The following is a 17014-nucleotide window of genomic DNA, read 5'->3' as shown; positions in this document are numbered from 1 at the left end:
CTCTCTCTCTCTCTCTCTCTCTCTCTCTCTCTCTCTCTCTCATGCGTACATGGTCCAAGAAGGGGAAGAGAAGAGACACTCTACGTCGGTGGGGAATAAAGCAGCAAGCTCTATGTCCTTATTCTTTGTATATAAAAGAATAAGGTAGGTTAGCACAGTCAATGTGGGTGGTTGGACATTGAATGTCCAACACAGGCAAAAACACATCCATCTTTAACCCCAACAATCTCCCACTTAAAGGAGAATGTTTCGATGAGTGGGTTCTACTAAATAAACTACTAGTATGTACAAGAAATAGTTGAGAGATTCTCTCAGCCTACGCCCACTGGCTTGCTCACTTGATTTGCATGCAATTGTATCAGCTCTAGTGATAAGTGAACGTGCAAATCCATGCTAGAGCTTGCATGCAATCCCTATTCCAAATGCTCCCACCACTGTAGCTGTTAGGTCGGATCTCAACACTCATAGGTCGTACATGAGATGTTTGAACGCTAACAAAATCTACACAAGTCTGGTTGTATTTAACCTCCTTAGTGCTATTTTCATACACTGCATCATCAGGACTACTCACCACGTATCAATGTGTCATCACTGACACTAGGATGGCTATGTTCCTCTCATTTGTAGGCAAAAATATGTGTCTTGGCATCAATCCATCATCCTCTAACATGAGCATATCAAAGAACTCCATGTCGTCTTCCATCTTTATATGTGTCCCTAGGGAGCAGACTCACTTTACCTTTGTCCGCATAGACTCTGATGACATCTGCTATGGTAATCCTTTTCCACCTCATAGCTCTACAATGTCCACGGACATGTCATGTACAACTCCATGGTTTGTCCCTTGAGCATTATGGAGCTTACTTGCAGATGATACATGTCTTGTCTCTCGCATACCATATATCAATGACGCAATCAAGACTGGAGCTTACTCATGAATGATTCGTATCTTGTCCTCTTCCAATCACAAGCAATCCACAATGCATCTAGAAAGACTCCTCTCAAAGCAGTACATGACAACCACAATCTGCTAACTATCTCATCAAGATCAAACTCTATACGATCTCAAGAATATAATGCACATGTCGTAGCATAAAATATTGCACACGACCAAAACTCCCACAATAGAAAGTGCTAACTCACTCACAACATGGTGTGATGTGGAAGACTGCATCCTCATCTAGAGGCCAACGAGAAGAAATGTCACTCATGTTAGACATGTAAGCATGAGGCATCCTAGAGGTAAACATGACATCAACATCACTATCATACAAAGCCACCTATCTAGCATGTGTCAAAACCACACCTGCATCTCCAATACATAGATTTCGTTGCCTCATGCATCCAAAGCAACGATGCCTAATGTACCCCTATATGACCACAATGTCAACAATGAAAGTATTAGCATGAATGAGACTTCCATCTCTCACGAGTCATTATTGTTGACTCAGCAAAATCACGCATATCTACTAAATGGATGTTGAGAAATCAAAATCTGCATATGCATCATAAGGTGTATGGCGCGAAATATCCGATAGAGTCTTCCTTCTAAACTGAGCAAAATCTCAAGAAAAATTTCAACCATAAACCGCATCAAAGATGTCAAAATGGGAGATCCCCTTAACCAATACACAACCATAATTATGATCAATGTATATGCAACGTGTAGATCAACATAGCTATACCAAAAAACCTATAGAACATGTAACTTGTGACTACCTATAACTTGTAGCAGTGGACTCGGGATCGGAATATCCATCAATCAAAACAATGCATAACTTGTAACCTCGAGCTTCACTCTATGAGAATGAATACAAGAACAATAAATGTGTGTCCAAAAGTGGCAAATAACCTATTCAAGTGAGAGTCAAATTCAATCACTATCAATGTGGGAGTCACACTTGACCACTAAAGCATCAGAGAGTAAACTACAAATACATAGAAACTATGGTGAGAACTTGGGAAAAATCCATCGACAAAGTTTCCCTTGTAATTTGAGCAGAATCTCAAAACATCTCACCAAAACCAGCTCAAACAAAATATGTGAAGCCAAGGAGGCTATGTGCATAAATAGTGACTCAGTATCTCATCCACAAGTTGACATACATCAAGTAAAATCTCTCCAAACATGATGGAGAGAAGCCAAATAAATTGTTGGGTTGAACAAAGGGCATAAAATTTTCATAGACAACCATCTGAAATCACAAATCCACATGAGGCATACGCCAAAGCCAAGAGCATAGCAATAGAGCTCACTCCTACATGAATAGCTCTCCAAACATCTCCACTTGTCCACAACCTATATACCTATGAACTTGTATCACCTATAAGTTGTAACTAGCTCAATTTGTATCTGCATATACATGCATAATCAAGAAGCATAAACCAATATATGGATGAGTCACTATTTCCAAAGTATAAGCACTTGCTTGTTGTACCCTTAAGGTATCTCAAAATGTGCTTCATTGCTTTCTACTAGGATTTGCCATAAATCTGCTAACCACTCTCACTTCAAGTGCAATGTTTGGTCTGGTGGATACCAATGTGTACATAAGACTGTCTACTACTGAAGAATATGGTATCTTTGCCATTTCCCTTTTGCAACATCAGATTTGGGATCATGATTCTTGCTAAGTTTTGCATATGCCTGCATTGGGGTACTCAATGTAGCCTTCCCCCCCTGCATATTAAAATTTGTAAGACCTTGTGGATATATGTTTCTTGAGATAACTCCAGTATTCTATGTTTCCTATCCCTCTCGATACGGATACCAAGAAAGTGACTTGCATATCCTAGATCCTTCATAGCAATCTGCGTTCTACTAAGTGACTTCTTCAAGATGGCAATCTCGTCTTCAGATTTTTTGAGAATGAGCCTATCATCAACATAAAGTATCAAGATGATGAGTGAACCATCGTTCAAATTCCGGCTATGCAAGTAGTGATCTTCTTGACTCTGTACATAACTTTGGGATTGCATGTACTTGTCAAATCTCTGGTACCACTGTCTTTAGCCTTGCTTAAGGCCATGCCATTAATGCCTTACATAGTCTACCCACCAGTTTTGTGCTTGTACGCTTTGCAGGTTCAACATCAAAACCCTTTGGTTGTTTCATGTAGACATCTTCTTCTATATCGTCGTGGAGGAAATCCATTTTCACATCCATTTAGACAAGTTCCATGTCCTCAGTAGTTATTAGTCCAAGCACAAGATGCAATGTATTCATGTTGACTACTAGAGAGAAAATCTCATCAAAGTCCATGCCTTTCTTCTGCTTGAATGCCTTAGCAACCAGTCTAGCTTATACTCAGACTCGAGATTTCTATTGTGTATTTCTTCTTATACACCCATTTGCAAGGCAAGGCTTGTTTTCCCTTAGGAAATTATGTCAGCTCCCAAGTCTCATTTTCCAAAATTGAGTTATACTCTAAATGCATTGCATGCTCCCACTTCAGGCTATCTTCCATCTAAGTAGCCTGTCAGTAGCAGCAGATAGGCTTTTTGCAATCAGTGATGGCAATACATAGTCTCACCCTAGGTGAAAATGTGCAAGGGCATGAGAGACTTGCATAGATCTCCTCATTGCCTCACTGTTGGACTCTACTCTCTCTGGAGCACTACTAGTGGTAGGAACGTCACCAGTAGACTAAACTGTTTGTTTATGCACATAGCCTAGTTGGCTTCATAGATTTTGTGTATGCCGATTTTGGTGAGATTTTGGTGTAAGTGTGTCATGCGTGCATGCACAATGCAAAAAGGGAAATAGGAGAGACATTGTTTGTGGGTGGAGAATAGAGCATCAAGTTATATCTCCTTGATCTTTGTACATAAAACAATAGGTAGGTCATAGGAGTCAGCTAACACCAAATGTCCGACCACGGGTCAAAGGCACATCCACCTTTCACGTCAAGATCTGTGTGTGTGTGTGTGTGTGTGTGTGTGTGTGTGTGTGTTCCTTCTTTTTGTATCTTTCAACCTCCAATCGTCCTCTCTCTCTCTCTCTCTCCATGTTCTCTCCATCTCACACTCCCTCTTGATTTCTCTTTCCTCTCTCTCTCTCCATGTCCCTCTTCATCTCACAATCCCTCTTGATTTCTCTTTCCTCTCTCTCTCTCTCCATGTCCCTCTTCATCTCACAATCCCTCTTGATTTCTCTTTCCTCTCTCTCTCTCTCTCCTTTTTTTCCTCCTCTCTCACCCCCTTCCCCTTTCTCTCTCCACGCCCCCCCCCCCCCCCCCACACACACACTCTCTCTCTCTCTCTCTATGTCCCTCCTCTGCCCCTTTGTCTATATCTCTTGCTCTCCTTTCTTCCATCTTTGTATGTAGTTAACTTAGGTAGCACCATTACTTTCTATTCATCTCCATTTCTTTCTCAATTTTTTTAAGTAATGTCTTCTCTCTCTCTCTCTCTCTCTCTCTCTCTCTCTCTCTCTCTCTCTCTCTCTCTCTCTCTCTCTCTCTCTCTCGTGTACTTTGTCTCTCTTATCTTTGTACATTATATCTTCTTCAAAAGCATCAAAATGGTCATCGATAGCAGCAGGGGCTTTGTGTTGGTTTAATGCAAAAAATTACATGTAAAAGTTTGCTAGGTGCATAAACTCTTTTAACAAAACATGAGCTTTGACCAATGCATTATTCATAGTAACCAAAATATTGAAATTTCTTTCTCAATATTGGTAGAAATTTTTACAATAACATTACATCAGCCTTTTGCCTTGCAACAAAATGTTGAGCTTGAGATTGCCCAAACTAAATTGATGGATGAACATATTTTGATTTATGTTCATTCCAAACACTTGTATGTAGATGTAGAGGATTTGGTGAAAGAAGGGTAAGAGGGATGGAGAGGTAGAGGAATGAAAGGTGGGAGGGATAAGAGAGTAGAGGCTAGAGGGAGGGAATATAAAGGGTATAGAGAAGAGGGGAGAGAAAAATCATATAGGGAGGAGAGAAGTAGAGGGTACAAGGTAGAGGAATGAAGGGTGGTTGGGAGGAATAAGAGAAGTAGAAATTGGAGGGAAGGTATATGCAGACAGAAGATCTGTGGTTCTCAATTCCAAGACTGAAGATGAAGGATGTGATCGACCGCTATGTGGCTCACTAACTCAAGGCTCGACCATTCATGGAAGTTCGATCAAAATCATAGCACCCTTTGTAAGTAAGATCTTGACATGAAAATTTTTTTAAGGCTTCTACCAAGATGCTCAGTAGAGAATGGAATTCCCTCTTCCCACAACCATAGCCCTCTTTGACTCGTCCTTTTATTCCTCACAATAGCCTCAAGCTCACAAGATTTTAAATTCCTTTGTTGCACCCAATGGGTTCACTTTGTTGAAAACTATGGCTTCCCGATTCGAGTCTTCTCCTTGCTCGAAAGGTGTGTATGTGCTACACATACTCTCGACCCGCTTCGGGAGTCTCTGTTTGTGAAAGTTGTGACCCAAAAATAACAACAACAAATATATGCCCACCATGCTTGTGGCAAGAAAGCTCTGGGTTGCTTTTAGCAGAGACAAACGGATGGCCTTTCTTCAAGTGTAATCACCTATGCTTGCACCTTGAGCCATGTGGCTATACGCAAGACCTTCACATGGGTGAGAGAATTTATGATGAGATCAAGGGCTTTTGGAGAAGCATTCTATGGGTGGCAATCCTTTGGTTGATATGTATGTCAAATGTAGTGATCGAACAAGCCAAAGTGATGATGTAGATATAGCATAGTGTGCGTTGATTGCAGGCTTAAAAGTGACAAGCAAGCAAAAGCTGTTGCAAAACACAAGCACAACTCTAGAGAGAAGCGGACTCTATGCCAACCTTTTCCAGAAGCACGATACCTTGCCTATGCATAAGGCTTTGGCCGACAACCCTCTGAGAATATGTGACCTTTTCAACAGCAATCACTTGCCCTTACGGAATACATTGACATGGGTGAGACAAGTCATGGTGTCATCGCTAGTCAAATGTTGTTGGGAAGAAAGTTGTTCTTGTTGATGCTTTGCTTGGCATGTATTCCAAATAAAGTTCCATCTCAAAAGAAATGAAATTTATGTCTTCAAAATGTCATCTCTTTAAGCGTCTTGTTGCAAGATGTGAAGAGAAGGCCTCTCTCCAAATGCAATCACATGTGGCCTTACAGTCTACAAATGTCCTTTACATGAGTGTGAGATCATTCATGATAAGATTGCTACTGAAGGGCTATTGGAGAAATAAGTTGTGATTGACAGTGCTTTGGTTGATATGTCTGCCACATCTTGTGTTGTAACAAAAGCATAAAAAGATCTTCATGAGCGCATGCCAATTGTAAGATATGCCCAATGTGATTGTGGCAAGAAAGTGTTGGGTTGTTTTGACTAGATACAACAAATGTCAACACCCATGCCTAAAAGAAATAATAAAAGAAAAGTTCATTATCATTAGCTTGCCATATGGCAATAATCCGCAAGCTTTTTCCAATGATAAAAATTTGCACCCAAAATCCAACCCTCTACTTATGTAGTCCAAAAGGAAATCATATCCTTTCAAATGCAACATTCGTTGGCTTTCTAAAAGAAGCCTTAGAAGAGAGTTGAGTCAGACATACTTTCAATGCTTTTAGTAATGGTTGAGACTTATCTTAAATGTTCTTTTGATTTTAATATATTGAATGGGTCTTTTCATTTCACAGTCTACATTTTATATGGTTTGATCTCTTTTGGCCTATTGAAGGTCATAGGGAAAGGTTGAGAAAATGTGCATCTTTTGAACCGTTGATATAAAGGTTTTTGATGGTGGGCAAATGTCCTTTTTCATTGAAAAATAAGGTTTCATAAAAATTATATCTTCATCTTATTTTCCTATCATTATAACTTGATCCTTTCACTTAATATTCACTTCACTTCTTCTTTTTTTGTCTTTGTTTAGTTTGTAAATGGATCCCTTTATTTAAGGATCTAACGACTTTTTTCAAGTTTTTTATCTGAAACATTTTTTCATTTTTTTTCTCATTTAGAGATAATTTACAACTTAAAATTTATAAACTTTCCTTAGATGAAAAAAATTCTACACAACTAAGAATGAAAAATGTATAAATTGTAAAAATAATTAAATCTTTTCACTTGCTAGCTTCCTTTGTCGACAATTGGGTGCCCCTATCGAGTACCTCGCGATGTCCCACTCCTTTCAAGTGTTATTTAGTTATTGGGAGATGAAATCTCACTTAAATTCTCCTTAATAAAGGTATTTTTTAGACTCGAGGACATCCTCATGAGGTCAATGATCTATCTTGAATGATAGTTTAATTATACTCTATACAAAATCGGGTATTTCATCTACTGTATAAGGTGGTTAGACATCACATTGTGTGGTGTACACACCTTTTGGATATAATACACGTGGTGGTAAGGTCAGACTACAATGGTTTTTTAGTTTACTATGGACTTTTTTCCCCTCCACAAAAGTGTTTCATAGAATTGGTACATGAAGCCAACCAAGTTTCTACTTTGTCGAAACTTTTCTTCCATCTAATTTCAATTTAAGTTTCTTCCATCTAATTTCAATTTGATATAGAACATTTAACAAGGTGAAAAAATCACTATGGTCTTGATAAGGTTATTACGAGGACTTAAATAATATGAGAGTTCTCTGTGAGAGAATGAGAAAGTGGCACTGGCATTTTAAAACAATGGTTGTCAAAGAAGTATTAGATTGTTGAAACAAATGTAACAAGAAACTATTTAGATTACAATATATTCCAAAAAAAAAAAATGATGGATGAAAAAACACAAGCATTGTAAGTGATTAAAAAAAAAAACAAAGTGAAACTGGACCATAAAGATTGTATGTGATCCAATACCCAATGCCTTTTTTTTAAAGAGGGAGGTAAACAAATTTCAACATCCCCTTACAAGGATCAAAAAAAAAGTAAGAAAGGAAGTTTATTATCATCAACTTGCCATGGTGACTAATTTGCAAGCTTTGTCCAATAGTCCAAAGACACCCAAAATCCAGCACTATATTAAGGACTACTTATGTAGTCCAAAAATTGTCCTTTTAATAATCACCGTTATCGTCCCGTGTACTTTTATGAACATCATGCCTGCATATGGACAAAGAAAAACAAAGAATACACCCTTGATTATATCTCACACAGACATGAGAGGAGATGGGATCCACACAGGGATGATTGAGAACCGTAAAATCTCAGACTTTCGTGGACAATGTACTTCGCTTCTTCCCCCCCACCCTCCAAAATTGAACCCACAACCTAGGGTTTGAGTGCCATAAGGCCTAACTACCTCGTCCGCACGTCACTTGTGGAATGTACAAATTTGCATGGAGTTTTGACATGCAAAAGTATCGAGGCAAAAAAAGTAAAACTCAAGTACCCGAGTTTTCAAAAATACCAGAGTTTACTTCTACAACAAGATCTATGGAGCTCCAAATGTAGAGGCCCAAAAGTGATGGGAGCCTTTCATTCCATCTCCCATGCCTATGTTCTATAGATATAACTGAGGAGAATACACTTAACTTCGGATTCCTCCTGTGCCAAATTTTTAAGCACCTCCCACTCTCACCACTCGCAGCCCCCTAGGCAGGCATTAGAGAAGCTCCGTACATTCATTTGGTGTGCGCAAGCTGTGCAAGAGACTGCAAAAGCTGCAGAAAAGAATGCAGCTTCTAATGATGTTCTTTTTTTTTGGGGAGGGGGGGGGGCAGTGTTTGGAAAAAATCAATTCACAAACACTCAAAATTCATTTCAAGGGTAGATTTTAAGTGGAAATTTAGCAAAATAGCTAGTATTTTTTGCAATTCTAATCTAATTTTCTTAAATTTTTCAAGAAAATTTCTTCCTTCTACCCAAGTTTTTCAACTGGCTCAACGCTAAGCTGAGGCACACTTTTCCCCGAAAACTGGCCCAGGGGAGGGCACGAAGAGGGTTGCTCACCAAGTTGCAACATCCCAATCGCATAAGTGGCAAGAGTAGCTGGTACAAGCAACATGCTGCACACATTGCTAAGCTAATGAAAAAGAATCTTCCATCTGCAAAATCTTATGCCAGCCTACAAACCCAACACAAAGAACTACATCGTCAAAGTCCAAGGGAAGGAGACTACAAATCGTGACACTCTATTCAGTAGAATATAAATCACGTAATTTTTGCCTGCAGCCATTGGATGAGTGATTCATCACCAACAATGTTCGGGAAGAATGTCTCAGCTTAACATCATGCCGTTTGCAATTTCAAAAATGCAGGTTGAGAGCAAGGGGAAAAGGAGAAATTCCACCCCAAAATAGAGAAAAATAGTGTAAACACAAAAAATAAACCTTATTTTCTAAAATTCCCGCTGGACAAATTCAAGGAAAGGAATTTTGTATGTTTGGAAAAATGATTTTTCCTGAACACTGATCACAAGCCTAAATGCAATTTGTTTTTTGCAAATCATTCACATCAACTCTCATAATAAAAAGGAAAAAAAATCTTCATTTGGTTTGAGCAATGTGCTGGTGACCTGTAGTTAGGTAAATTCTACAGCTTACAGGCCAAAAAAAACCAGCACATATTGGCTTTTACAGTATCTGTATAAAACAAATGAGGTCAGCCTGCCCCAAGTTTCAGTGCAGGCTCACAAGCAATGACTAAAGAGGAATCATTGAACTCGAAACATACACTGATTACTCCTTGGGACAAAAGAATAGCAGGTTACTGAAACTTGTGTAGGCCAGTGTACCCGTAAAGCTTTACATTTGGTTGAAAGTCATACTGGAGTGAAACCATGCCTCATGGCAGCCTCCCACACCATATCTATTTGGTTCACATCCACAGCACCCACTTCATGATGTTGCCATCCTTCCAAAGCATGCAAAAGCCCACCAGCATGGCATGCATGCACTATGTACCTTGGCATCGTGTGCTGCACAAGCACATAAAACTCATGTCACCATCAAATTTGCAAATATAACCTTCAGCTCTCCAATATGGGCACGAAATAAAGGTTCACAATACCTAGGACAAATCAAGTATGCATATGAGGATTTCAACTTACTGACAGGTTTCATACCCTGCCTGATCCCAGACCAGCTCTAAGGAAATAAATACTGATCTTGAGAGAAAAATACTATGACTTGGGGAGAGAGCCCGCCTCTTAACATAAGCTAAAACATGCAGCCCTACCTACATCCAAACGATGTGGAGCTTATCTCGAATTCAGGATCCACTACCATGTCCAGTCATTGCAAGTATGACATGAAGACATAGTAGGATCATAATATAATCATCATCCTTCGGATCATAGGACTGGCAAATGTCCAAACCCATGAAATGTACTGAAAAAAAATTACCTCGCACGTACTTAACCCTTGCACAAGTTTCTCAGGTAGCCGAATTCCAACAGAATCATGGTAGATGCAATCTTTTCGAAAGTGGATAATAGGAGGTAAGGTGAACTGGTGAAAGTGAGTGCCAGATGGGGCTCGCTGTTGAGCATGGTATCCTGCCCACTTGCCTATGATCCAAGTCTGAAAACAGAAGTCCACCACCCATTATTAGCTACACTAGGAAATTTCAAAAGCATTGCAAAAAACTATGTGAGGACACCAGAAAATTAACAGGCAGCCACTATTTCGCACCTGAAATTAGTACATATAAACAACTACGTTAGCTGTATTTCATTTTCAGCTACCCGTTCTTCAACGGCCGCATGGGTGGCTTTTTGACTAATTTGAGGTAGCAAATGTGAATGATGGGCATGACATGGAACAAAAATGTGCTCCGATGCAGACAAGATGCGTGGTTGAGATACAGAACACCACCAAAGGGCCCCCTACAAACCTTGCAATTCTGGCCGGCCTGGTACTTGGTGGCTCGCACTAGATACTGCTTGCACTCCTTTGAAGCCTCCTTAGCAACCGCATCAAAGCGTTCCTCAGAAGCCGTAAGCATCTAAAAAATGGTGAATTGTAGAGCACCTGAGTGAGCCTTTATAACAGTAATCAGCAGCAGCCAACATCTAAAACTTTTGGCAGTTACCAGCACTTTCACGCGTTTCCTGCAGAGGTAAAGTGCAATAGCCTTCCCAATCTTAGACGTACTACCCGTCAAGAAGACCTCAGTCACGTCCTCAGAAAGTTCATTGAGGAGGACAGCTGTGGTAAGAGTATTGCCATGGCATACTCGTACCTTCAAGTCCTTCAACTTCTCCACAAACAGCAACCCACCTCCATTCATAGTCTCGTTCTGACAAAGAGCATCTTCATTGCATCAAAGAACTCCCAAAAGACCCAAAAACAGCATACACAGAAAACTTAGCAGTACCTTGTTCAGGGCACCCAGTGTCAGCACCTTTACACCCATCCTATCAGCTTCCAATATAGTCTCCTCCAGGAGCTTATTTATCTTCTTGAAGAGGCTCGGAATAAAGTACTGCATGCCAGACACTTCACGCATTAAACGCCTCTACCTTTACGCCAATACCAGGAAGGAATAATGGAAAAGGAAAGCAAAGCCCAGATTTACCTGAAACCCATATGTAGGCATAGCCCATGTCTGTTGACTTACTCCCTTGAGAGTGTAATGTGCTATCACATAGGACTTTGCCCAAAACCATGCAGGCACTGACCCCGCACACACTAGTGGTATTAACGGATATGTAAACCATCTAGAGTGCTCTCGAGGATACGATGAGAAGGTTCTCCAAGTCAATCCAATGTGCAGTACACTTACAAAATCAACTCCATGAGGCACAAACACCGATTCAGCTACCACCTCCTCTCTTCCTGCAAAATAGCTCCCGTCTCAGCTGTGTACCACGTCAATGATAGCATAATTTGATAAGTGCCGGTCATGAGGTGCTCAAAAGCTAAAACTTAGAAAGTTAAAGGTAATTTGCCAAGGCGGAAAAGGACAACGATAAATTGAATCTAGGTAAACAAGTGTATTCAATTCCCCAACAGAACTTGTCAAAACTATATCTGAGACCAGTGCAATTTCTTCAGCTGGTGAGTAAGGAAGGACTGTCTCTGAGTCTTTCCTAGGAGTCTTGACTCTAATAGTCCTAGACCATAGGTGAAAAAATGGAACAGTTCCGACGCACACCACTCACAACCGCAACTCGCACTGTTCAGGCACGATGAGTGGGGCAAACCTTTCTTTCTAATATGCTCATGTGTTTCGAAAGCTTCTTGATTCAGTGTGCCACCGAGGTAGTCATAGATAGGCATAAAGAGACAATAATTTGAATCGCCAGTCCTATGGTGAAGAGAATGATACCTGCAGGACACAAAAAATATTGATTTACAGACTGGATTATAATCGCGTGTAAAGTTCATCGCTTGAGAAGACCTTGCAATCCCCAACATCCACTGCCACAAAATAGCACTGAAGAAGAGTCACATCAATATGTCTTGCACTTACGAAGGTGTAATCAGGAGAAATCGCAAGAATGGTAAGTACTCGAATGGCTGAATGGGTACAACCTCCACATTGGAATGAATCATGAATCGCATAAAATCAAAACCCAGAATGTATGTGTAAAAGATCCCAAGTGACATCATGCCAGTGAAGATGACACCCGTCAATGGCAGGAGCATCAATGCTGTCAGAATTAGATGCTCCAGAAACGTACCAGTTCCAGCTGCAACACATTGCTAATTCATTGATAAGTGCTTAAGGAGCATGAGCAGTCACATCCTCACTATAATGAGATGAGAGCAAGGACAAACCTGTGGATGGCTCTGGTCTTGTTGAAGCATGGTGGAGGTGATGATAACCATCATACAGATATACAACCTTGTGAAAAGCTCGATGAATGCAGTAGTAAAGGAATTCACAAGGACCCATGTGAAGAACTGCAAGAATGAGGAGACCATTCCAATTCATAAAGGGTAACTCAAAGAAAGAACTAGGAGCCCATGCTTGAGCAGCAGTGGCAACAAGAGCCTGGAGGATAACATAGTTGTCCCTGTACGATCGAGCATCATATACCTCTTCAAGCCAAGTTCATCAAGTCCAAGTTAAGCCAAAAAAAAAAGACAGAGAAAGGTAAGGTAAGAGGGTTCCATACCAATCGAACTCCCTGTCCACTTGTTCGAAGTTGATAAGATCATCTTGAACTCTTAGGTACTTGGAAATAAAACATGACCTTGAGAGCACATGCCATGACTGATACAGAAAGCATCGAAGGAAGGAGAGAAGTAGAATGTGAAAATACGCATCATGGAGGAGGTGCTCTCCGCGGTAATATTTCAGCAAACACTGCACGCTCAAGGGGGCATACAGAAAGTACTGGAGACCAGAACCAAAAGAAAATAAGCGAACCATATAAAAGAGAAATATAGAACAACAAGCTTCTCCTACGACCAGTATAGAGCATCTCTCTCTCTCTCTCTCTCTCTCTCTCTCTCTCTCTCTCTCTCTCTCTCTCTCTCACACACACACACACACACACATTACACACAGTAGATGAAGAAAACAGCTTGCCTTCTGAGTTTCTGCCCATTCCCAGGGCCAGGAAGCCAAGGGAGCAAGCTTCCCAGGTCCCATGGAGAGAGGCCGTGAAGCAAAGGCGACCTCTGCGGCGATCTCTCTGCGCAGGACGGGGGCCACAGACAAATGCGCCAACTTGCCAACTCCGAGGCAGGGAGGTGGGAGAGCAAACTAGGGGCGCTTGCGGCTGCAAAGAGAACTAACCTCGCCCCCTGCCGCCTCTACCTAACACCCTCATGGCCACGTGGCCACTCGCCATAGCTGAGTTAATGAGGTAGCTACAGCTAACTTTCACCCCGCCCTTCATCACTACCCCGACTGAGCGGCGAGCGTCGCTCTCTTTTCATTCTTTGGAAATTCGAGCTACGTATCACTCACTATCACTATCATCACGTTGACCTTGGTCCTTCCTTACCCCCCCCCAGTCGTGACGACCTCCCTTACGTCCCTCTCAAGAATTATGGCCTCACATGATTAACAAGGCGTCTAGTGTATTTTAACCGGCTGAAATTGTAAAATCCGGGTTAGATTTTGAGCTTGCCTTTTAAGAAAATCGGGAAATTTAGACAAGTTTTAGTGCGACTACCGGCTGAGGATCCAAATGTCTACCTTAAAAACCAGGAGAATTTCAAGTTTTCGTTTATTTTCACCAATTACCGAAAATGTATTCTTCTAGCCCTTGACTATAGAGAGAGAGAGAGAGAAGAAAAAGAAGAGACTATAGATTATAGATTAAAGATAAGAAAATGAAACATACCTTGCAAAATTTGAAAGGTGCTCCGTTGTACAAGTACTGAAACTCTCTCGACATAACCATACCTTTCTATCAAAAGGCAGTACCAATAAGAAAAAATTACCAAAATACCCTTCAAATTTCAAAAATTCGTAAAAATACCTTGTATCTATTTTGGTTCGATTGTTCACGATTCCCAAATCGTAGTTCTTTTATGACAATTGAGATCCGTTTTTGAGTGCTTAGCATGTAAATTGTCACAAATTACCTCCCAAAAAAACGATAATTATGTCTAAAAATAATGAAGCAATTCATCTCCAAAGCCTACATAACCGCTCAGATTCTAGTTTTACTATCCTGTATTGATAGACGATTGTCTTCTTATAAAAATCTACAAAAAAATTTGTCTTTGGAGAAATTTACTCTTACAATCAAGAGTATTTCGGAAAATTTGAAGGGCATTTTGGGAATTTATAACAAAATATGAGGGGTATTTTGGGAATTTCCACAAATTAGAGGGGTTTTATGGTAATTTTTCTTTAATAAAATTGTTGGGCAGCTACCAATAAAGTTCCACATCTTTCATCTTCTAAGAGCGTGTCCACTAGGGTGGCACCCCCCTCAACTCTTGATGTCCACACTGCCTGTGAAAAGCAGAGCATTCGCACGGAGTAAAGCGTTGATCACGTTGTAGTGGTCTACCATCTGAAATCACTTCCTGCCATGGCGTGCCACACGACCTTGAAAAAAAATTAAGCCTCCATCCCGCGTAGAGAATAAAATATGGTGCTTTGCTCCACAAGCCCTCTGAGATGTAGAAAACAATTTCCTCTCTCTCTCTCTCTCTCTCTCTCTCTCTCTCTCTCTCTCTCTCTCTCTCACACACACACACACACACACACACACACACACAGGCCATGGCCAGTCATGGTGAAATTGTTACCATATATGTGGTAGTGATGTGTGTGAATACATTTAGGACCCCCGGTGATTTTTTTCTCTCACTAGGAGGTTTTTTCCCGCGTGCATTGTATATACACCCATCATTCTAGGGCTAACTTATCTTTCCATTTGTGAACTAAGCAATACACTCTCCGTTGTGTGCCTTGAGCTTCTTCATCTTCTCCGAGTTGTGTGTGTTTCCTTGCAACCATAATTCCAACAATTGGTATCGAAGCGAGTTGCGTGCTTGTAGGCATAGTCATCACAGCATCTCCAACACCCGCCTGACTTTCTTCGATTTGGGTGAGCTTTGGCGAGCGTTAGCATGTTGACAAATACTTCGGGCAAGTTCGAAGACTTGGTGTGCTGAAAATTTTGATTCGGCCTCATTTCAGCTTATGTTTCCACTACAGGGAGTATTGTGCAGGCAATTTTGTCCTTTTGTGCAGAATTTTTGTCTTTTTTTTTCGCAGAACAGATCTCTTACAGTCTTAGTTGGGTTCTGCTACATAGCATGTGTTAGTCCTACTTTGTTTTTCCTCTTTCCGGCTAGTTTTCACATCAGGTGCAGTCACTCGCCATGGATGACAACAACACATACGTTTTTAAAATGTTTGCTGATAAGGATAAACTAGATGGGGATAACTACTCAATGTAGGCTTACATGATGACCCATATTCTTGTATCAAAGGGCGTTTGGAATGTTGTGCAAGGCATTGATGTACGCCCACCTTCTGTGCATACAAGCTATGTTGTGGATATTGCAATTACGGTGGCAGGTTTGTTGTTGCTAGAGTTGTTTTGCCTACGGCTAAGCAATCTCGTTGGGACGTTAGAGATGCGCGGACTCATGCATTGATTGCATTATATGTGCAGACTTTTGCTAGTACTTGGAGACTTATGACCCAAGGAAACCCTCGAGGTGTCAAGATTGATGCATTATGCACATTGTTGTTGCAAGAGTCACTTTCAAAGAAAGAATAGGGCTAAACATCGTGCAATTGAACAGGCTTATGTTGTTGCTCAAAGAAAAGGTGGTAACACCAATGTAGCCACTTCTCATGGTTCTTCGGTGAGAGTAGCAAATCACATGTTCCTAATGCTTCTATTGGCAGCAACTCGTGTGGAAATTCTGTTGAAAAGGGCAAAAAGAAGACGTGTAGCCATTATTGCAAGGCTAATAATGATCACTTGATAAAGCAATGTCTTAAGTTGAAGGCAAAAGAGGCCAAGAAGAAAGAGGATGGATCCATTACAAAGTGAATATTGTAGAATCTTCTCGTAAAGGAGATTGTGATGCTGATGTAGATGTAGAGTGGGCATTTGGTGCATAGTGTACTTATGGTCCTTATGTCCATAATTCATGTATGTCAATTGTTGCAGATTCACATGTGTGCTACTTTGATAGTGGTGCTACAAAGCACGTTACTTCACATCATGACTTGTTTACCTCTCTCGAGTCTATCTCTCATGGGAATACGATCGCTTGTGCCAACAATGCCTCTTATACGGTCAAAGGAGTTAGAAAGATTATGCTAACTACTGCGAATGGCAGGTCTTTCACGCTTGTTGAGGAGGGATCAAAAAGAAACTTTTGTCTTTGTGTGCACTTGCAAGATTTGGTCTTGTTGTCAATTTGTGGATGACAGATGTATAGTTCACGATCTCAGTTTTGCTAATGAAATAGTTGCATTTGACATTTTGTGACGTGGGCTATATAAGCTCACTTTGTATGACAAGTGTTGTTTCGGATGCAAAACTTTGGCATGCACATTTTGGGCATCTGAACTTTGCCAGTTTGTTGTATTTGCAAAAAACTAATATGGTTGCTTCTTTGCCACCTCTTGAAGCACCTTCTAAGAATGTTTCTGAAGGATA

General features: G+C 40.6%; 1 protein-coding gene across 1 annotated transcript; it reads right to left on the bottom strand.

The window, feature by feature from the left end:
* Positions 1-9423: 9423 nt before the first annotated feature.
* On the bottom strand, positions 9424-13782 carry LOC147461929 (very-long-chain aldehyde decarbonylase CER3-like). The gene is made up of 11 exons (XM_086509399.1): positions 13456-13782; positions 13040-13260; positions 12699-12937; positions 12391-12610; positions 12122-12246; positions 11494-11753; positions 11293-11400; positions 11008-11214; positions 10810-10920; positions 10320-10496; positions 9424-9892 (listed from the first exon to the last, which is right to left on the bottom strand). The coding sequence occupies exons 1-11, from the start codon at positions 13516-13518 to the stop codon at positions 9737-9739; spliced, it is 1887 nt and encodes a 628-aa protein (XP_086365525.1). The 5' UTR covers positions 13519-13782; the 3' UTR covers positions 9424-9736.
* Between the last annotated feature and the right edge of the window lie 3232 nt (positions 13783-17014).

Source organism: Adiantum capillus-veneris, chromosome 3 (assembly GCF_014529385.1).
Source record: "Adiantum capillus-veneris isolate H3 chromosome 3, ASM1452938v2, whole genome shotgun sequence".
NCBI classification, from domain to species: domain Eukaryota; kingdom Viridiplantae; phylum Streptophyta; class Polypodiopsida; order Polypodiales; family Pteridaceae; genus Adiantum; species Adiantum capillus-veneris.
Note: the sequence above shows the minus strand (reverse complement) of the source record. Positions and strands in the feature narration are given on the sequence as shown.

Excerpts from the sequence above, each read along its gene's own strand:
- LOC147461929 (XM_086509399.1), bottom strand. The coding sequence starts at position 13,518 with ATGGGACCTGGGAAGCTTGCTCCCTTGGCTTCCTGGCCCTGGGAATGG. Across the intron at positions 11,401-11,493 it reads TGCCTACATATGGGTTTCAG|TACTTTATTCCGAGCCTCTT; the intron begins GTAAATCTGGGC and ends TCTGGCATGCAG. Across the intron at positions 11,215-11,292 it reads CACTGGGTGCCCTGAACAAG|AACGAGACTATGAATGGAGG; the intron begins GTACTGCTAAGT and ends GCTCTTTGTCAG.